This window comes from Peromyscus leucopus, chromosome 4 (assembly GCF_004664715.2).
Source record: "Peromyscus leucopus breed LL Stock chromosome 4, UCI_PerLeu_2.1, whole genome shotgun sequence".
Taxonomy (NCBI): domain Eukaryota; kingdom Metazoa; phylum Chordata; class Mammalia; order Rodentia; family Cricetidae; genus Peromyscus; species Peromyscus leucopus.
In genome coordinates, this window is record NC_051066.1 from 57,609,647 (window position 1) to 57,628,100 (window position 18,454).

An 18,454-nucleotide genomic window follows, 5' to 3' on the forward strand; every position below is an offset into this window, starting at 1 on the left:
TAACAATATTTTAAGGTATGATGGATTTGGGGATAGATAGAGTTTCATCTTAAGTTGAGGAACATGTGTATCTAGAACATGCCTTGCTACTTCCTCTTCTGCTGCCTAAGATGTGTCATCTTACTTTCTGACAATGGCAGTGGCCTCCTCACAAATTCTGTTGCTCTGGCCTTTTTTCCTCTACAGAGTAAGTAGCATATTGCTTTTCAATTCAGTTTCATTTGAAGCAGATTGAGGTATAGTTAGCATTCAATTTTTTTTAAGTGCTTTTGGGGGTGGCTGGAGATGGCTCAGTGTTTAAGAGCACTGACTGCTCTACAGGAGAACCCAGATTCAATTCCCAGCATCCACAGTGCAGTTGACTTGTAACTCCAGTTCCCAGGGATCTGATACCCTATTCTGACACCTGCAGATGCTCTGTACATGTTGTGCACAGACACACATGCAGGCAAAACACCCGTGAACATAAAATAAATAATATAAATCTTTTTTTAAAAGCATTCCTGGGATCAGGAGAAAGGAAGTAAGACTGGGCAGACAGAAGTCAAGTGATTATATAGACTTTATGACAACTGAGGCCAACCACATACTGTCCTTCAGAGTTACAGTGGCCTTTTAGATTTGTACCAAGTCAGGTGAAGATGACCAGGCCTTTAGGTTCCCACATCAATCATTCATGGCTATCATCCACCCTATGAAGGGTATGACATCAGATATTAGCCTTCTGAAGCTGAGGTAGACCTTGAAGAAGGTAGACCTTGTTCATCAACAGTATCCACAGCAGTACAAACAACAGGCATTTGCTCAAGAGGCATCTGGTTAACACAGCATAGGAGCCATTCTATCAATGGTCTCACTGGTGACTTTCCACCTGACTAAGAATACAACACAAAGTTCTTACTATCTCTCTGTCCTTATGTCCTCAACATTTGGTTTTACTAACCCACTAAAGCCATATTAGCCACCTGGCCATATCTTGAACCTCCGCATCCACCTCTCCTGCTTCTCAGCATTCCCCTCTTGTCTAGACACTTGCTGAAGTACATGGCTCAGACATTTCCCATGACTCTCTTTTTTTTTTTTTTTTTTTTCGAGACAGGGTTTCTCTGTGTAGCTTTGCGCCTTTCCTGGAACTCACTTGGTAGCCCAGGCTGGCCTCGAACTCACAGAGATCCGCCTGACTCTGCCTCCCGAGTGCTGGGATTAAAGGCGTGCACCACCACCGCCCGGCTCCCATGACTCTCTACCCAGCCAGATACCTCTAAGGCTGGCTTCTGCATGTTACTCAAGTCTCTGTTTCAAAGTTGATTTTATTGGGTGAGACTTCTCTCATCAACCTATAGTGAACATCACACTGTTCTTTCACCATGTTGTTTAGCATTTAAATAATGATCCTTCGTGCACGCGCCTCCAGGCAAGCCCAGATTTGGACAGGATGGAAGACTCAGGGAGCATGAAGTAGAGAAAGTCTGGGCCCGCTCTTGGTTAAATGACCCTAAGGGGGAAGTGCTCTTATTTCTTTTCTTAATGTGAAATGGATGCACCATTGGTGACTCAGCGTTAATCACTAATGTGTTTAATCCATGCAGCACCTGGCGCATAGTTGATGTTCAATTAATACTTGTTAATACAGTTACTGTTATTTTGAGGGGCAGAGCAGCATTCTATAGTAAAGAAGAAGCTGGGCAGTGGTGGTGCATGCCTTTAATCCTAGCACTCTGGAGGGAGAGGCAGACAGATTTCTGTGAGTTTGAGGACAGCCTGGTTTACAGAATGAGTTCCAGGACAGCCAGAGCTGTTATACAGAGAAACCCTGTCTAAAAAAAAATCAAACCAAACCAAAAACAAAACAACAACAAAGCCAAACAAAAACAAAAAACTGAGGCACTGGACTGAAATGAACCCAGGTTTTATTTGTGGCTCAAAATTTAGCTGTGAAATACTCTCTCTGAATCCACGTCTTCCCAGTTGTACACTGTGGATTTATATAAGTATGTATTTATTATATTTAATATATGTTAAGCTTGTAGTGAAGTAAAATGACATGTCTAAATTATTGTCATGAGCCTAATGCATAACACTAAGTGTGCAAAAGTTTAGCAGAGTGCAGTGTGAAGTAAGTGCTCATTGTTAGATAAATACATGGATTGATTTATGGTTAGAGTTGGTTTTGATGCGCCTGTGATCGACTAAATGATGCAAACAATTTACAGTTTACTCTGGAGTTCCCAGTAGGTGTTGTGAGCAGGTAACTCCATTTGAAGGAGAAATTTTCAGTTCCTCTCTCAAGCTACCATAACAAAAAAAACTATAAACTGTGTAGCTAAGCAATAGAAATTTACTTCTTGTGGTTTGGAGGTCAAGAAATACAATATCGAGGTGCTGGCCTATGCAAGGTTCCTGGTGTGTTCCCATTTCCTGGCTTGCCAACACCCACTTCTCCCAACTTCCTTTATCCTCCTTTACCTGGTACAGGATGAGGGAAGGAAGAGTTCTCTTCCCTTTTCATGAAGCCATTAATGTTGCCATATGTTTTAATATAATAGTAATTATCCTCCCAGAGGTCCTGTCTCCAAATATCAGGACACTTGAGCCTATAATTCCAACTCATTTTGAAGGGACACAAAAATTCAGCCCATAAACTTACTTTTATGTCAGGAAGTTTCAAAAGCAAAAAAAAAAAAAAAAAAAAAAAAAAAAGGTTCGTATGTAACGCTGGAGAGTACATCTTTCTAAGTCTTAACTTTATACATTGTACTCAAATTATCTTCAAATTGCATTTTAGTAAGGGTTAATAAGGAAATTCTCAGTTGAAGAAATCTTGCAGTTTCATTTGCAAAACAAATCATCTTTTGCAGGCAGAATCGTCATTCCATTCTTCTGTTTGTATACTTAATTTTTCCCAACTACATCTAGAATTGCTGTCATGCTTTCTGTATAAGGCGTGGAAAGTCAGAATACACAAATTTTAAGCCTTGCTAATCTATAGAAACATATTTAAAACGACCTCTTATTTACATTGTATTTCTGTCGGAGCCTCACTAATAGACTTAGTGGTTTTTAATCTAGTCAACGTTTCTCCTAGGGGTAACAGCAGAGAGAAAAAAGTGAGGACAACCGCGGAGCAGCCCCTGGAGGCGACTGGAGCCCCTTTAGGCCAGTGAGCCACAGGAAGAGTCAGTGGTTCAGGAGTTAAGTAGTCGAACATTTCCAGAAAACACTGCCCTTGGAGAGCCAGGAGACGACAGCTCTCTCCAAGTGAGTCTTGGAAATGATCATCCCACACCCAAAGGAAAGCTGGGCTTAAACACTAAAGACAAGAAGGCAAAGTTGCTGCTGGATGGACCCGGAAGACGCAGAACTTCCGTCAGCAGAGGAGAAGCAGCATCCAATCGGCCCCTGTTTCTTAGTGGCCAATCAGATCTCGCCTTACAACGGCGCTCTCGGCACCGCACCGCAAGGTTGGGCGACTCTGTAAGTGGTGCGGTTGTCACCTGCAGGATCCCGCTTCAGTTAGCGACACGCAGTGAGTGCTGGGTTTCTTTGTGCTTGCTGCTTCTCCTCCTCCGCTCATGTAATGCACTCCCTGAACCAAGAAATCAAAGCATTCTCCCGGAACAATCTCAGGAAGCAGTGCACCAGGGTGACCACGCTGACTGGAAAGAAAATGATAGAAACGTGGAAAGATGCCACAGTTCATGTTGTGGAAGCAGAGCCCAGCGGTGGGGGTGGTTGTGGCTATGTGCAGGACCTTAGCTTGGACCTGCAAGTTGGCGTTATTAAGCCCTGGTTGCTTCTGGGTGAGTAGACTGACTTGCCACTGCGTTATGGAGCCCCTTTAACTGAATTCCTTTGCCATCAGCCTCCTCTATGCAAAATAATCCCCCTATGCACAATAGTATTATCAGCTATCTGATGAATTGAAATGTTTACGTTTTTAGGTTAGGAACAAAATAGGGACGTTTCTTCCACCACAGCATTTATCATTTTGACACCTGCTTATTGGATTTTAGAAGAAATGTTCTCCCTAGTTTTCTAAGTTTCTCTGGAGGATAATGGGATGCTGTGTTTTCTTGTATTATAAAAAGACGGTATCCTTTAAAAAATGCAAAAAAAAAAAGCAACTGATTCCTTGGCTGGTGAAAGGACGTTGAAAGCGTGCTTCCCAGAACATCTGCTCATGGTATCTGTCTTTGGTGTGTTGAGAGCAAAGCTTCAGTTTTACAGCTATGAGTCTGATGATGGCCTCATATCTTGTGATATGGAAACACTGAATTTTTATACAAGCATGGCCCACAAATAGCAAAAGAAGAAAGTGTATGAGAACTCACTTCTTATCTTGTTGATCTGGCATGGTGTTCTTTAGTTTCCAGCCTATCCCATGGGTCTGCATTATTTTGCATATATGAATGAGAAATTAACACTTGGACACAGAACCAGGAGTTAGACATGCCCACAGTATCAAGCATACACAGCATATGATTCTTTTAAAGATCTCCAAGTAGGGATTATCTTCATGTTACAAATGGGGACTGGGCTTTAGGATCTGGTAAGTAATTTGCATAGGTAACAGACTGAGTAAATAGCAGAGTTGGGCATCAAGTCCAAGTCTGACTGACTCTTACCCTCTATCACTATACTATGTTGTTTGCAGTTAGTCTTACATTAGGTGGTGCAATTCATTTATTCTCTCTAGACCTCCAAAAGCTATCTGCTTAAAACATCTTTCAGTTTATTTATTTTATGTGCATGAGTTGCATGCATGTGTACATGTCTACCACGTGCATGTGCATGCATGGTAATCTCAGAGATCAGAAGAGGTCAGCAGAGTCGCTCGAACTGGAGTTAAGAATGGTTGTGAACCACAGTGTGGGTGCTGAGAACTGAACCTTGGTCCTCTGCAAGAGTAACAAGTGCTCTCAACCACTGATCCATCTCTCCAGCCCCCAAACCATCTTGGTTCAGATCTTGTTCACTGTATCCAAGAATGATAATATGTATTATGAGTACTTTTCAGTTATTTGACCTCCGAAAGCTTTTTCTGACCTCCACAGTCACTCAGACGCTCTATCTTTGTCTGTCCTTTGTCTCTGTTTCTTTCTCTCCTCTTCTCGCCCCCTCTATGACTCTTTCTCTTACACACACAGTAGGTAGAAAATATAAAAAGTAAATGAATAAATAAGTAAATACATTAAAAAACAGAATCCTAATTAGCTGCAATGGTAGCTGTTCCAGAAGCTGAGGCAAGATAATAACTAGTTCAAGGCCTGCCTGCACTACATAGTGAGACTCGGCAATACAGTACTTGCCTCAACACCACAAACACACAGAATGTTTATGTCAATGTTGTTATAATTTGAAAGTCACTTAGAACAGACACCAACCAACTCTGAAATAGACTCAACCTGACCTGCCTGTTTCAGGTTTAGAAGAGAGAGAGGAGCCGTGGAGAGATTACCAAGGCAGTCACAGTGTGGGGTGAAAAGGGGAAGAATTTCATTTAAGCTATGTTGCAGTTTTTACTATTTTAAAATACAAACAGATCAGAATAATTAGTTAAAAGATAATATGTTCACTAAACTATTAAAATAAAATTAATTTATCTGAACCTGTTCCCCAACCCCAACATGGCTAAGACTTCCTATATTTGAAAACTGAGAATTACATTTTAGTCAAGAAGTATTTCAAACTTGCAGAAAGTTACAGAAAGAGGAGAGAACAGACAGTTTCTATACCCACCATCTATACTTACTAAATGTCCATATTTTGGAAGTTCAAATTCCAAGTAGAAAAAAGTAGAAGGTGTGTTTAGTAAGGAACCTCTTGGCTTGGACTCACTGTGTACTTGTGGCCCCTCAGTCACCAGAAATCATATAAGGGAAGCTGGCTGATTCCTCAGATCTGGAAGGGGAGGGGGAGAGCTTTGATAATGGAAATAGAACCACAGGAAAGTAATATTCTTGGACTCCTTCATTGTAAATGTCCTATTTGATCATTTGTGAAGCATGCTCTATGTTATCTTATTCTCAGATAAGAATTTGCTTATAAACATCTCCAAATGTGGGGTAGTAGAGAGCTGTCTTCAACAGAAAGAGACTGTGAAAGGCACAGCACTAGTGGTATACAGCGTGTGGGTGGGAGCCTGTGGACCTCAAAGCTACTGAGTGTTCCCTCACCAGCTGTACTGAAGTTACTCTGTGGGTGTCTGACTTTCTTAATACCTTTTTTTCTTTTATAAAAGAAAGAGGTGTTTATGGTAAACAATAAAATCCATATAAGAAAAGAATCACCTATAACCCCACATTTAATGTTCTGTTCCATGTACTTTTATTTTTAAGCCTGTACATAGTTTTGTTTTTTATTGTGTATTTCACACCATGCCTGGATTCCATGTGGGTATTAGAGCTCTAACTCAGGTCCTGTGTCAGCAAGCACTCCACCCATTTATCCATTGTCCAAGCCCCTGTATCGTATTTTTATTTCCTGACACACTGAGAACAGGTGTTCCATGCCTTACCTATTTTAATTTTTATTTCTAGTGATACACATTGCTGTATAGATTTCACTATGTAATTGTACCATCTTTTGTTTATCTCAGCACCTACATTGGACTTGGAGTTTTTTGCTTGCTGGTTTTGTTTTTATTTGTTGTATGTTGAACATTCTCAGAGGTAATCACCTCAACATCTATAATTTTAGTATAGATTATTAAAAATGGGAAAGTCCATAGATATATAAAAGATAAATTTTCATGGTGAATATTACCAAATTTCCCTTCCAAAAATTGAACTGATGTCCTCCCACATTGATTCCCCCCACCCTTCTGTTGTGTTTTTAAAGAGAATCCTTACACAAAATTCACATGAAAATTCAGAATGATTGTATTCGTATTCAAGATAGTATGATTTATTTCCTCAGGGTCACAGGATGCTGCTCATGATCTGGAGCTACTGAAAAAGCACAAGGTAAATGAAGTAAATGGACATTTCAAGTCTGGCACTACATACAGCAATGTCCATTCTCCCATTACATGGGAAAGACTGTGTTGCTCCAACCTCATTCAGTTTAATCTGTATCACTTGGGCTATCATTTTAATAGCATTGCCAAAATCATTGTACCTGCTTTAAATATACAGCTTTGTACCCCAACTTTCTAGTTTCACGTCCTTCTCAGATTCCTTCACACAACCTCCTGAACTTACCCTGAAATTGTTGCTCGAATGTTAAATGGTCCTATTAGAAAACAAAAAACCAAAAAAACCTAGAGCCTGATATTGGGATGAATGCTGAGACATCAGAGAGACAAAGGAACAAACCACCTCTTATCTCTAGGACTTCTTAGCCTGAACAGCTTTGCTCAACTGAAAGACTTTAGTTCCTGTCTCCTCATGCCTTGTATACCTTTCTCCACCCACCCATATCATTTCTTGTCTCAACTTTCCTAGTTCCGGGTATTAAAGGCGTGTGACTCCCAAGTATTGGGATTAAAGGTGTGTGCCACCACTGCTTGGCTCTGTTTCTCCTCTAGACTGAGTCAATCTCAAGTAGTCCAGAGTGACTTTGAACTCACAGAGATCCAGATAGATCTCTGCCTCCCAAGTGCTAGGATTAAAAGTGTGTGCCACCACTGCCTGGCTTCTTTCTATGTTTAATCTGGTGGCTTGTTCTGTTCTCTGATCTTCAGGCAAATTTATTAGGGTACATAATATATCACAGCATTTCTCCTTTTTTTTTTAATCTAAAATAATAGGTTATAACTAATATAAGAAAAAGTATATAAAATAAGTACAACAATAATAATAATAAATACAATATATACAGTCAAGAATTACATTAACAATGTCCAGTCTGTAAACATTTGACAAATACAGAGAGAATACTCCATGATCTATCCTATTTTGGTGAGTCTAAAATGTTGTACCTAATTCACTTCTCTCCTAATTTATATTAACAACTGAATACTATCTTTTGATGTCTTTCAAATTTATACACTTTGCACCTCTTTAGTGAGTTTCTTTTCTGAATTTATTAACAAGGAAAACTATAACTATCTAGTCTTAAACTCCCTCAGAGACCCAAAAAAGAAATAATATTACCTAAGTAAGCAGGAAGTGCAAACAAGCGACTTCCAAAAAATGTGAGGAATGACAGAAACTGCTGGCTGCCTGGACAGTCACCCAAGGTTCCTCTGCAACATTGGGACATCCATCTTTGGCCTACAAGCCTAGCATATCTGACAGATTCATCTGTGAAGCAGGATTTTCTAAAGGGCCTTCCTACCTTGTCTTGGCAAGGTTCAGCAGTCCCTTTTTGTTTTCTGCTTGTTCATTTGGACAGCATACTGTCAGCAGTTGATGCAAGGGCACTTTCTTGCCCAGTGGCTAACTTTTGCCACAAAGAAAGTAAACTCCATATGGAGTTTCTTTGATGTCCATCATCTTCTCTGAAGTAGATTGGTGCTTCCAGGAGCAGACATGTCTCACTGTCATAAAAAAAAAAAAAAATCTATGTTATTAAAACATCTGAAATATCATATTCTGTAGATCTCTGAAGTGTTTGAAGACCGTCTGCCTATCTAATATATATATATATTTAACCTTGAAAACATACCTAATCTGACTACAAGTTCGATTGTAATAACTAACTACTAACTTTCATTTCTTTATATCCAAATTAATTGGTAATAACTTTTAAGGACTAGAAATTTGCATTACATTGTTAAATGAGCTGTATAGGTACAATGTCTTGAACAAGATTAGAAATGTATGTACAGTATGTTGTAACAAAAATAATCTCAAATTTGTATCAATATACAAAATTTGTATACAATATACAAAAATCCAATCCAATGCAAAATATTTAAAACTAATAGTTGCTTTTTAAAAGTAGATTCAATAATCTACCTTTTATCTTATCATATCCACATTCTCTTTTTTTCTTTTCAGAGTAGATTCAATAATCTACCCTTTTATCTTAGCATTTCTATTTTTTCAGAGTAGATTCAATAATCTACCTCTTATCTATATCTTCTTTTTTTTTAGAAAGAGATTAACTATTACCAATAACAATTTTTAACCAACCTCTAAACAAAGACAAACATCCATAATCCATTTATTTGGGAATGTGGGTGTAGTTTTCTAGGCTAGTTCCTGCTGATTGAGTGTGCTGGTAGTCTTATGGGAACACAAAGAAAATTTAAGATTATGGTCAAGTCCTGATTGGAGTAGTCTATGAGGCTGTATCATCTCAGCTAGCCATCTCAATATTGTCTTAAGCAGTTTGTAGTCCAAAACCTGTCTTTTGGTGGTAGTTGTTAGCTTGATGGCATTATCATAGTCCATGTGGAATCGCCATTGTGGACTCCCATCATCTTTTTGGAGACTTCAAAAGTCGCTGTTAGGCATAGTCGTGGTTCACTGCAGAAAAATCTTTTTCATGGAGCATTTTTTTCTGCATGATTTGTCTTTTTTTCTTTTGGATTTCTCATTTGTCCAGTGTTCTTCAGATTCCTTAGCTGGATCCCTTCATTTTCCTGAAAAACAAAAACAAAACCCTTCACCGACCCTAACTTTCGGGAGGTTCCCTTTTGGCAAGTTATATCTGATCAAATGAAAAGCATGTGTTAGTGGTATAAGTTAGTTTAAATTGAGTGGTCATTCTGGTTGATGAACTATCCCCTCTTCTAGTTAAGAGGACTCTCTTGTTCAAATCGAACCTTTTTCAATTTCTTGCCTCTGCTTAAGCAGTTCTATAGGGGACAGACTTTTCCTCACCTCTGCTTGTCAAAGATCCACCCATTCTTGAGTCCTAGTTCATATACCAGTCTCCCCAATACTGTTTCTTACCAACTACTTTCATACAACTGATAGGATTTGTTACTTGTTTTCAGTATTTCCTCAAAGTAATTGTTGGCTGTTTGCTATCATATCAAGCATGGTTTCAGCTCATGTTGAATGGTCTGAGGAGCATCAAGATTCCTGTTCACTTGAAGCTTATGCTCTGAATGTGCCCAAAGATATTGAAAAACTATAGAATGATATAATGTATGGTTCAGTAGGAAAGTATAGGATGATGATACCCTTAACCCTGTTTGTTTGGTTTGAGACTGGGGGAACTAAGGACAAGCTTCATGGTAGAGGTAATACTCAAATTTTGCTCCATAAGAGGATTCAGATAGAAGAGATGGTGTGTGTACACATCCCAAAGCCAGAGGAAAGAAAGGTTGATGCTTTCAGGGACAGAAATGGAGTTCAGAAAATAGTGTGAGAACAATGGGTACCAAGCTATGAGCAAGAGAGGTAAGCATGAAACAGATTGTGAAAGGCTGTGTAAACCAGAGTCAGTTGTTTAGACATGATCCAAAACATAGTGAGAGCCAATGACAGGTTTTGCCTAGTGAAATAACAGGACTAAATGTGTGTTTTTAAAAGATTTCTCATTAGAAGCAGTGTGGGAAATAGATTGGAGGATTGTTTGCGCTAGAGATGGGGAGACCGACTATGAAGTTTGGTACTCTGAGAGAAGTTGATAGTGGCTCAGACTAGATTTCAGAGGGGTAAAGAGAAGTGGTGAATCTGAGGTATTCTGAGAGCCCCAAATTCGCACAATTAGTTGCTTAGTTATAGGGAGAAGGGAGTTCCTGGTTGGTGGACTGTGTAGGAAGGATTAGGAGGTGTGGCCTTATGGGAGGAAGTGTCTCACTAGGGGTGGGCTTTGAGGTTTCAAGAGCCCATGCCAGGCACAGTCTTACCCCTTCTTTCTTCCTGCAACTTGTGGATCAGATTGTGAGCTCTCAGCTACTGCTCCAGTGCCAAGTCTGGCTGGCTGCTGCCATGCTTCCTGCCATGATAATCATGGACTAACCTTCTGAAACTGCAAGCAAGCCTCCAACTAAATGGTTTTTAAGAGTTGCCTTAGTCATGGTGTCTCTTCACAGCCATGGAACAGCAAGTAAGAGAAATTGATAAGCCAGATTTCAGAAGACTGAGAAGTAGAGGGAATGTGCTGGCAGGAGAGGAGGTGATGGGTGGGGCTTAGGAAGTGTTGAGAATGTTTTAAGGCTCATGTTAGAGGGGCGAATAGAAGATTGAGGAAAGTCACTAGAGAAACATTCAGAAGTCATAGAGTGGTTCCAGGTGCACATACTGGGAAGGGCCCTCTAAAGGGTGTGGGAATGTATCATTTATTGAAATAAGGCAGAAAGAAAAAGCAGGTGCTGGTATAGGTAAGATGGTGAGAGCTGATGGGGAGATGTGCAGGTTGCTATGTGATGATTTCAGGTAAGATTATCTTCTCTGAATCAAACAAGGCAGCGAGAGGATTGGTAGGGCACCCTGGGTGGATTGGTAGGGCATCCTGGGTGAGCTGATTTCTCTGAGAGTGTGACACGTCACGGAAACCTCATGGCAGCTAAGAATGGCACCGATGGGGTAGAGCACAGAGGCCAAGAGAGTAGCTCTGTGTGTGGCCGTCCCACACGAGGCTGGGGAGTGGAGTCCAGGCAGGTGGTACATTGAGTACTCTCTTCCTCCCATTAGGGTCCACTTCATTATCCTCTTAGCTCTCACCACTTATATTATTACCACAAGGACTTGGAGAAGATAAAGACTTTATTCTTTTCTGTTTGTCATCCATCACTCTGAGAAAAAAAAAAATTGATTGAGTGAAGGATAAAAATGTGACGTGGTAAATACTTGCAGTTATTTCCCAAAGGAAAATAACAAATAATGAATTATTTGCTATAGCTAGTCTGACAGGGTTGCTTGTTAATTTACTGACCTGTGTTTAATCTGGCTTCTGTTTAATCCTAGATTTCATACCAGGAGCCCTCGGACATTAACAGTTAACAAAGCTATCGAAAGTTCCAGTCTCATTTCTACTAACAAATTAGTGCTATTCAGGGTAATATGGCAAATGAAAAACCTTTGCATAGGCAAGTTTTTTTTTTTTTTTTTTTAATCACCTCTCTTAATGGCACCCTTGTCCTCTTTCAGCTTCACTGTTTTGGGGATGAAACAAGGGCATCTCTATCAGATCCTGCTTCCTCTCTGTGGAGTCACCTTCTTCATAATGCCTAGGGGAGTGAAGCCAAAGCGAGTTGTGTGATGGAGAGCTTCTAGAAAAATATAAGGATGTTGTGAACCACATGATTAGTTTAAGTGGGTGGCATTTTTAAAGCCTTGCCTTAGAATTTTAGTCAAGTGTTGTAATTGGTGGAAATTCTCTTGTGGAGGACCATAAGGAAATTTCTGTATGGATTTAATTCTAATAAGTAAAACATGTAATAGTGGTTGTATTATTAGTAAGCTAGTCACTGAGTGCTAGATCAATAAATAAAATATTTGCATAAGGAAGCCCCAAAAGAATATGAAAGAAAAGCCGTGAACACGATTGCTGAAGAGTAGAACAAATGGAGTAGAGACATGATGAAAGCATTTTCATCTTTCCTTTTTACAATGTTTTGATTTCAGAGCCAGTTAGAAACAAAATTTGATTTGCAAGGGAAATAATAATGCCTAAGTCAGAGGCCTGAGACAACCTACGTGCCTGGTGAATATGAAGTCCTCAGTGAAGGTATTCTTAACTATCCCTATTACAAAGGGCGTCTCGTCCCAAGGCCAGCATCCATAAACAGTTCCCTCACTGAGTGGTAGAGGTCAGCTTTTTAGAAAAAAAAGCCTTCTTGGCTGTGTCCCTTGTCAGCTCCATCACCTGTGGTTCATTGCAATAAAAAAAAAAACTAAACCAATCAAACAAACAAAAACCACTCTTTTGTCACTGAAATTTTTATATGGATATTCACTGGGTTGTTTTTTTTTTTTTCCCCCAGTAGATATTTTAAGTACTTTCTGCTAAGGTCATTTTTACTAAGTTCTTATGATAGTTAAGTTCAACCTGGTCTGTATTTTCATAGTGTTTCTAGTGCAGGGAGGGAGGCGATCTCCAAGGAGTAGGAGAACAACAAGAGGACCATGCATGCATTCTAAAAGAGTATTGTTGTGCGATGAGGCAGAGAAGATGTACCATTCAGTGATCATTACATTTTCATTATTCTTATTCCAGAGGTTAACATTACAGCCTGCTTTTAGATCATCTAACTCTCATAGAACTTAAAAATTACCTTTTTTTCTTTCCTTTAAGGTGACTCATATTCTCAATGTTGCATATGGAGTTGAAAATGCTTTCCTCAGTGAATTTACATATAAGACCATTTCCATATTGGATGTCCCTGAAACCAATATCCTATCTTATTTTCCAGAATGTTTTGAGTTTATTGAGCAAGCAAAACTGAAGGTGAGTTTTATTTTGATACAGTTCTTCAGGAGTAGAAATTTGAAAATGGAACCACCAACCCAGTCTTTGTACATTTTAATAAATTTGTGAAGAGTCATTATGAAAATTTCCCTCCAGTAATACTAATTAAATCCTTCAGGTTTTTGGTTCTCTAATTGTTTTTTTTTTTCTTAATGAGAAGTTTACTTTACATATTCATTTAGTTTTGTTTCTTCTGAGTTCTTACCAAGAAACACTGGAAGATAAACTCCCTCAATTACTGAGCTTTCCTGTGCAAATATGTAGTTAAATTCCCTCTGGGACTGTACTAGCACCTACATCCTGACTGATTTGTCAGAAACCAGATGGACTAAAGGGTACAGTCTGCTCTAGTCTTGTCAGTGCATTCGTGATAATGAATATTCATTCGTTTCAATGACTAAGGCACATGTGTAGCTGTGCATGTAAAAAAATATTTATTATTTATGAAGGCAGGGTCTTGTAGAGTCTAGGCGAAGCCTCAGACTTGCCGTGTAGCCAAGGATGATCCTGAACTTTTGATCTTCCGGCCTCTACCACCCTCGTACTGGATTTACAGGTGTGCATTACCCTGCCTGTTTTTAATGTTTACTGGGGACGGAACCTGGGGCCTTGTTCATATCAGGCATGTACTCTACCAGCGGAACTGTAGCTCTGACCCCTGTGCATTTTGAACCATAGAAATTTAAGGCAGAATGCATATTGCTGGCCTGAGATTATACATGAAATCCTGATCAGAAACTATCTGCTGGTTTTGTGACTTTAGAGGACCAACACAAGATATTATTTCAATATTAACTTCGACCTGTGTCAACATTCTGATAGGGAGGACTTCTAGGATGGCTATTACCTAAAGTAGTATCTTGAAGTTATTTTTGCCAATAAGTAATTCTGTTCTACATTTTAATAGTAATCAAGTTTATAGTTTTCTAATTAATTCTTGTTATTACATATAATGGAATGTATATACACTTTTGATAAAGAATAGTATCAGAGAATTCACACTCATAGACTTGTTTATAGTAGTGATATCAGATCCCCAGGCAGGATGGTGGGTGCAGCTTATATAATAATCTCTTCCCCCAAGAACTAATCGGGAGTCCCACGGGAACTCTTTGACTAGGAGTACACCCCTTCCAGGAGTACATCTCTGAGTCTCGCCATCTCCTAACCTTACAACATGAGCCTGAGCTTCAAAACCATGAGCCTCTAGGGGACATGCTCAAAACGTATTCAAAGCACAGCACCATGTCTGATCAGCCGTGAGTGCTACCTAAGTGACCTGTGCTGCTGGAAGCTTGCTATGAGACCTCAGCATCATAAGGAAGTTACACCAGAATCTCACTTCACTGATTGTCAGAGGCTGACTACCAAGAAAATTGGAAGTATTTCATTATTTGATTTTATTTTATTTTTAATATATTTAAATTTTTTCTTTAAGAATTTTACACATGGATACAATGTATTTTAATCATATACCAATCCCCTTCCACTCTTTCCCTCCAACTCCTCCAAGATCCTCCCACATCCCCCTCTCAGTTAGTTTAATTAATGCTGCCCATATACATGTAGACATGGACCACCCACTGGAGCATGGTCAACCTACCAGAGACCACACCTAGAAAGAAAACTGACTCCTCCCTACCCTAGCACCTGTTGACTGTCAGCAGCTCCTCAAGTAGGGTTAAGACTTCATGAGTCACTCCCCACTCCATGTTGGAGTGTTGTAGATGTAGGAAGCCGCCATTCAAAGATGGCACTGGCTTCCTGGTAGCCTAGCTGTAAACAACTCCATATTTGGTATGTCTCGAGACTACGTGTCTGTACCTGCGCATGCGCAGGTATGGTAATCGACCTTATGTCCTCAGCCTATCCGTGCTCCCGTGCTTGCATTCTGGTGGACCCACAGTACGGCACGTTTGCTGATTCTTATATAGCAGCTGCATTAGTCCTCGCCCTCACTCCCCTCCCTTAACAAGAGCGCTCCAATGTGATCTGAGAAGAATCCTTGCATGTGTCGTTCTTCCTCACTGGTCGAGGAGCTCGCCGCAGTAGACTTAGCCATTAAGAGTACTTGTTTCTGCAGATGGCCCAATTAGTTTCCTAGCACCCACATGGCAGCTCATAACCATCTGTCGTTCCAGTTCCAGGGAATCTGTTTCTATTGCTGTGACAAAACACCACGACCCCCCCCCCCAAAAAAAAAAGCAAGTTGGGGAGGAGAATGGTTTATTTGGCTTACACTTCCATATCTGTTCATTATCAAAGGAAATCAGCACAGCAACTCAAACAGGGTAGGAATATAGAGGCAGGAGCTGATGCGTAGGCCATGAAGGGGTGCTGCTTACTGGCTTGCTCATCATGTCTTGCTCAGCCTGCTTCTTATAGGATCCAGGACCACCAAAATGGGCTGGGTTTCCCCCATCAATCATTAATTAAGAAAATGACTTACAGCCAGATCTTTTTTTTTTTTTTTTTTTTTTTTTTTTTTTTTTTTTTTTTTTTTTTTTTTTGGTTTTTCGAGACAGGGTTTCTCTGTGTAGCTTTGTGCCTTTCCTGGGACTCACTTGGTAGCCCAGGCTGGCCTCGAACTCGCAGAGATCCGCCTGGCTCTGCCTCCCGAGTGCTGGGATTAAAGGCATGCTCCACCACCGCCCGGCCTACAGCCAGATCTTAAGGAGGTGTTTTCTCAATTGAGGTTCCCTCCTTTCAGATAACTCCAGCTTGTATCAAGTTGACATAAGACCAACCAACACAGAATCTAACACCTTCTTTTGCCCTCTGAGGGCACCCCATAGACAGGGTACACATACATACACATAAAGTAAGTAAATCTATAAAAAAAGAAAAGTAGTTATGTACAATAGTGAAAGAAAATATTAACACTGTAAATCAGGTAAAACTGAGATCTGGAGATTTTTTTTGAACTAAGTAATATATATTAATAATTTTCAAGTTGTTATAAAATTTTTAAACATTTTAAGTCATAAAAATTTAACTGTTGGGTGGTGAGTCATGTCTCTAATTCCAAAATTTAGAGACAGAGGCAGATGGCTCTCTATGAGTTCGAAGCCAGCTTGGTCTACAGAGAAAGTTCCAGGACAGCCAAGGCTACGCAGAGAAACCCTGTCTCTAAAAACAAAACAAAACAAGCTTTTGGTACAAAGTGGGAAAAAAAATAGGTTGAGGCAGGAAGACTGAAAAGTACCAGGTGAGTTTAGAACCATCTTGGGTTACTTAATGAGAACCTGTCTTAAAATTAAAAGTTAAAAAAAAAAAAAAAAAAAAGACCGGGGATAGAGTGCTTACCTGGTGTGTGTAGAGCTATAGATTTAATTATTAGTACTGCAAAATGCAGAGGAAATCCCTCAAAGAACAAAATGAGAGGGGCTGGAGAGATGGCCCAGCATTTAAGAGCACTTATTCCTGGAGGACCAAAATTTGTTCCCAGTACCCAGGCAGCTCACATCTGTAACTCCAGCTCCAGGAGAACTGGCCTCCATGGGCACTCTACCCACATGTGCTTAAACCCACACATGCATCCCTTCCCATATATATATATAATTTTTAAAAATTAAAATAATTTTTTAGAGTAGGAAAAGTTCATGATGTATAGATGTATATAGTGAATATTACTTTACTTTTCTTGTGCAGAAACAAAGCTCAAAAATGAATCATAGACATCTGTAAGAAAATATTTGAAGCAGACTTGTTGATGTGAGAAATTTCAAAATATTAAAGTTGTTGCTAATCACTCTTGAAAAGAGATACACTTGCAGATTGGATACAGTGGCTCAAGAAAGTAACTTTATCACAGATACACAGATGTGAGGAAGCTGCCTTGCCAACCTAAAATAGTCCAATGGCCCATAACAACAGTAGTGTAATGTGTGTGCCTGGGAGCTAGGGTTTCTAGTAATATGGTCCCCTCCTGTCCCTTTCCTGTGTTGTACCCGATGAAGATGGAGAAATGAAGTTACTGAAATGTTTCATTCTGTGGCGTGTGCGCCATTCACTGCAGATCATTAACTTTTTAAAAGCCTGCAATAGGCCAAGCTGTATCACTGTTGATCTCTTGGATCTATGGCATCCATTATTAATGCAATACTGCCCAAACCAGCATCCATCCTGCATTGTGTCCATTTCACTGGTAAAGTATCATTTACGAGTTACCTGAGAAGTTTTTCACTTATTGACCTCACTGCTGGTATATAATTACCTTTTGCATTTCATGATGTTGTAAGTCGTTCATGCCATCATTTACTAACTGATCAGTTAAGAATATTTGTAATTTACTTCCTTACGGAATAATAGTCCCAACAGCATCATTTGTTTCCTTGCCAGTGATTTTGTACTTAGTATTCCAAGCCAGGGACACCAGTTGTTGATATACATGTGCTGGTAAGTTGCTAGGTTTTTCTGTGTACTTGGCTGGATCATTTGAGTCCTGTTAAAGATGCCGTTTGCCAACTCCAACCACGTTATCAGAGCATTTCAGTCCTGAGGAAGAGCGGGTGTTGGATGATTGAGTCTCCTTAGTTTATGTGGTGAAATTTATTCTGTGAAATAAATAGACAAGATGAATTTTTTCTCTATAGTTTTGAGTCTGCTAAGAATGTGTAATTGATTTAATAACCTTTCTCGGGAGAGTAATGTGGATTTTGTTTGATGTCATTTCAGGATGGCGTGGTTCTTGTTCACTGTAACGCAGGGTTTCCAGGGCGGCTGCGATTGTCATAGGCTTCCTGATGAGTTCTGAAGAAATCGAATTCACCAGTGCTTTCGCATTGGTGAAAGATGCAAGGCCATCCATATGTCCAAATCCCGGCTTCATAGAACAGCTTCGCACCTTCCAAGTGGGCAAAGCGAGCAATGGAGGTGACCACGTGCTGTCAGTGGACAGGGGCCGTGGTCCGTGAGTCTGTTACTACTAACGGAGGGAGCTATGTATTCAATGTCAACTTGTTTCTGGGCGAGGGTTCGTGACCTTGTCTGTTTGTGGAGGAGGAGAGATTTTGTATAAGACTGTTCTTGTTCCTGTGTTCTCTTTTTACCGTGGGAAATGGGTGGTTTATGGCGTTTGTATCGATTGATTTAGGAGTTGGGATTTTTTTAATAAAGTTTTTTTAGTTTTACCTTTCTC

The 18,454-nt window shown here is 39.9% G+C and overlaps 1 protein-coding gene across 1 annotated transcript; it reads left to right on the forward strand.

Moving 5' to 3' along the window:
* The first annotated feature begins 3,434 nt into the window (after positions 1-3,434).
* On the forward strand, positions 3,435-18,244 carry Dusp19 (dual specificity phosphatase 19). Its single transcript, XM_028884451.2, is given in 5 exon segments — positions 3,435-3,800; positions 6,919-6,965; positions 13,141-13,293; positions 17,992-18,022; positions 18,025-18,244. Coding segments are annotated over 5 exon segments (660 nt in total). The 5' UTR covers positions 3,435-3,577; the 3' UTR covers positions 18,231-18,244.
* Positions 18,245-18,454: the final 210 nt, after the last annotated feature.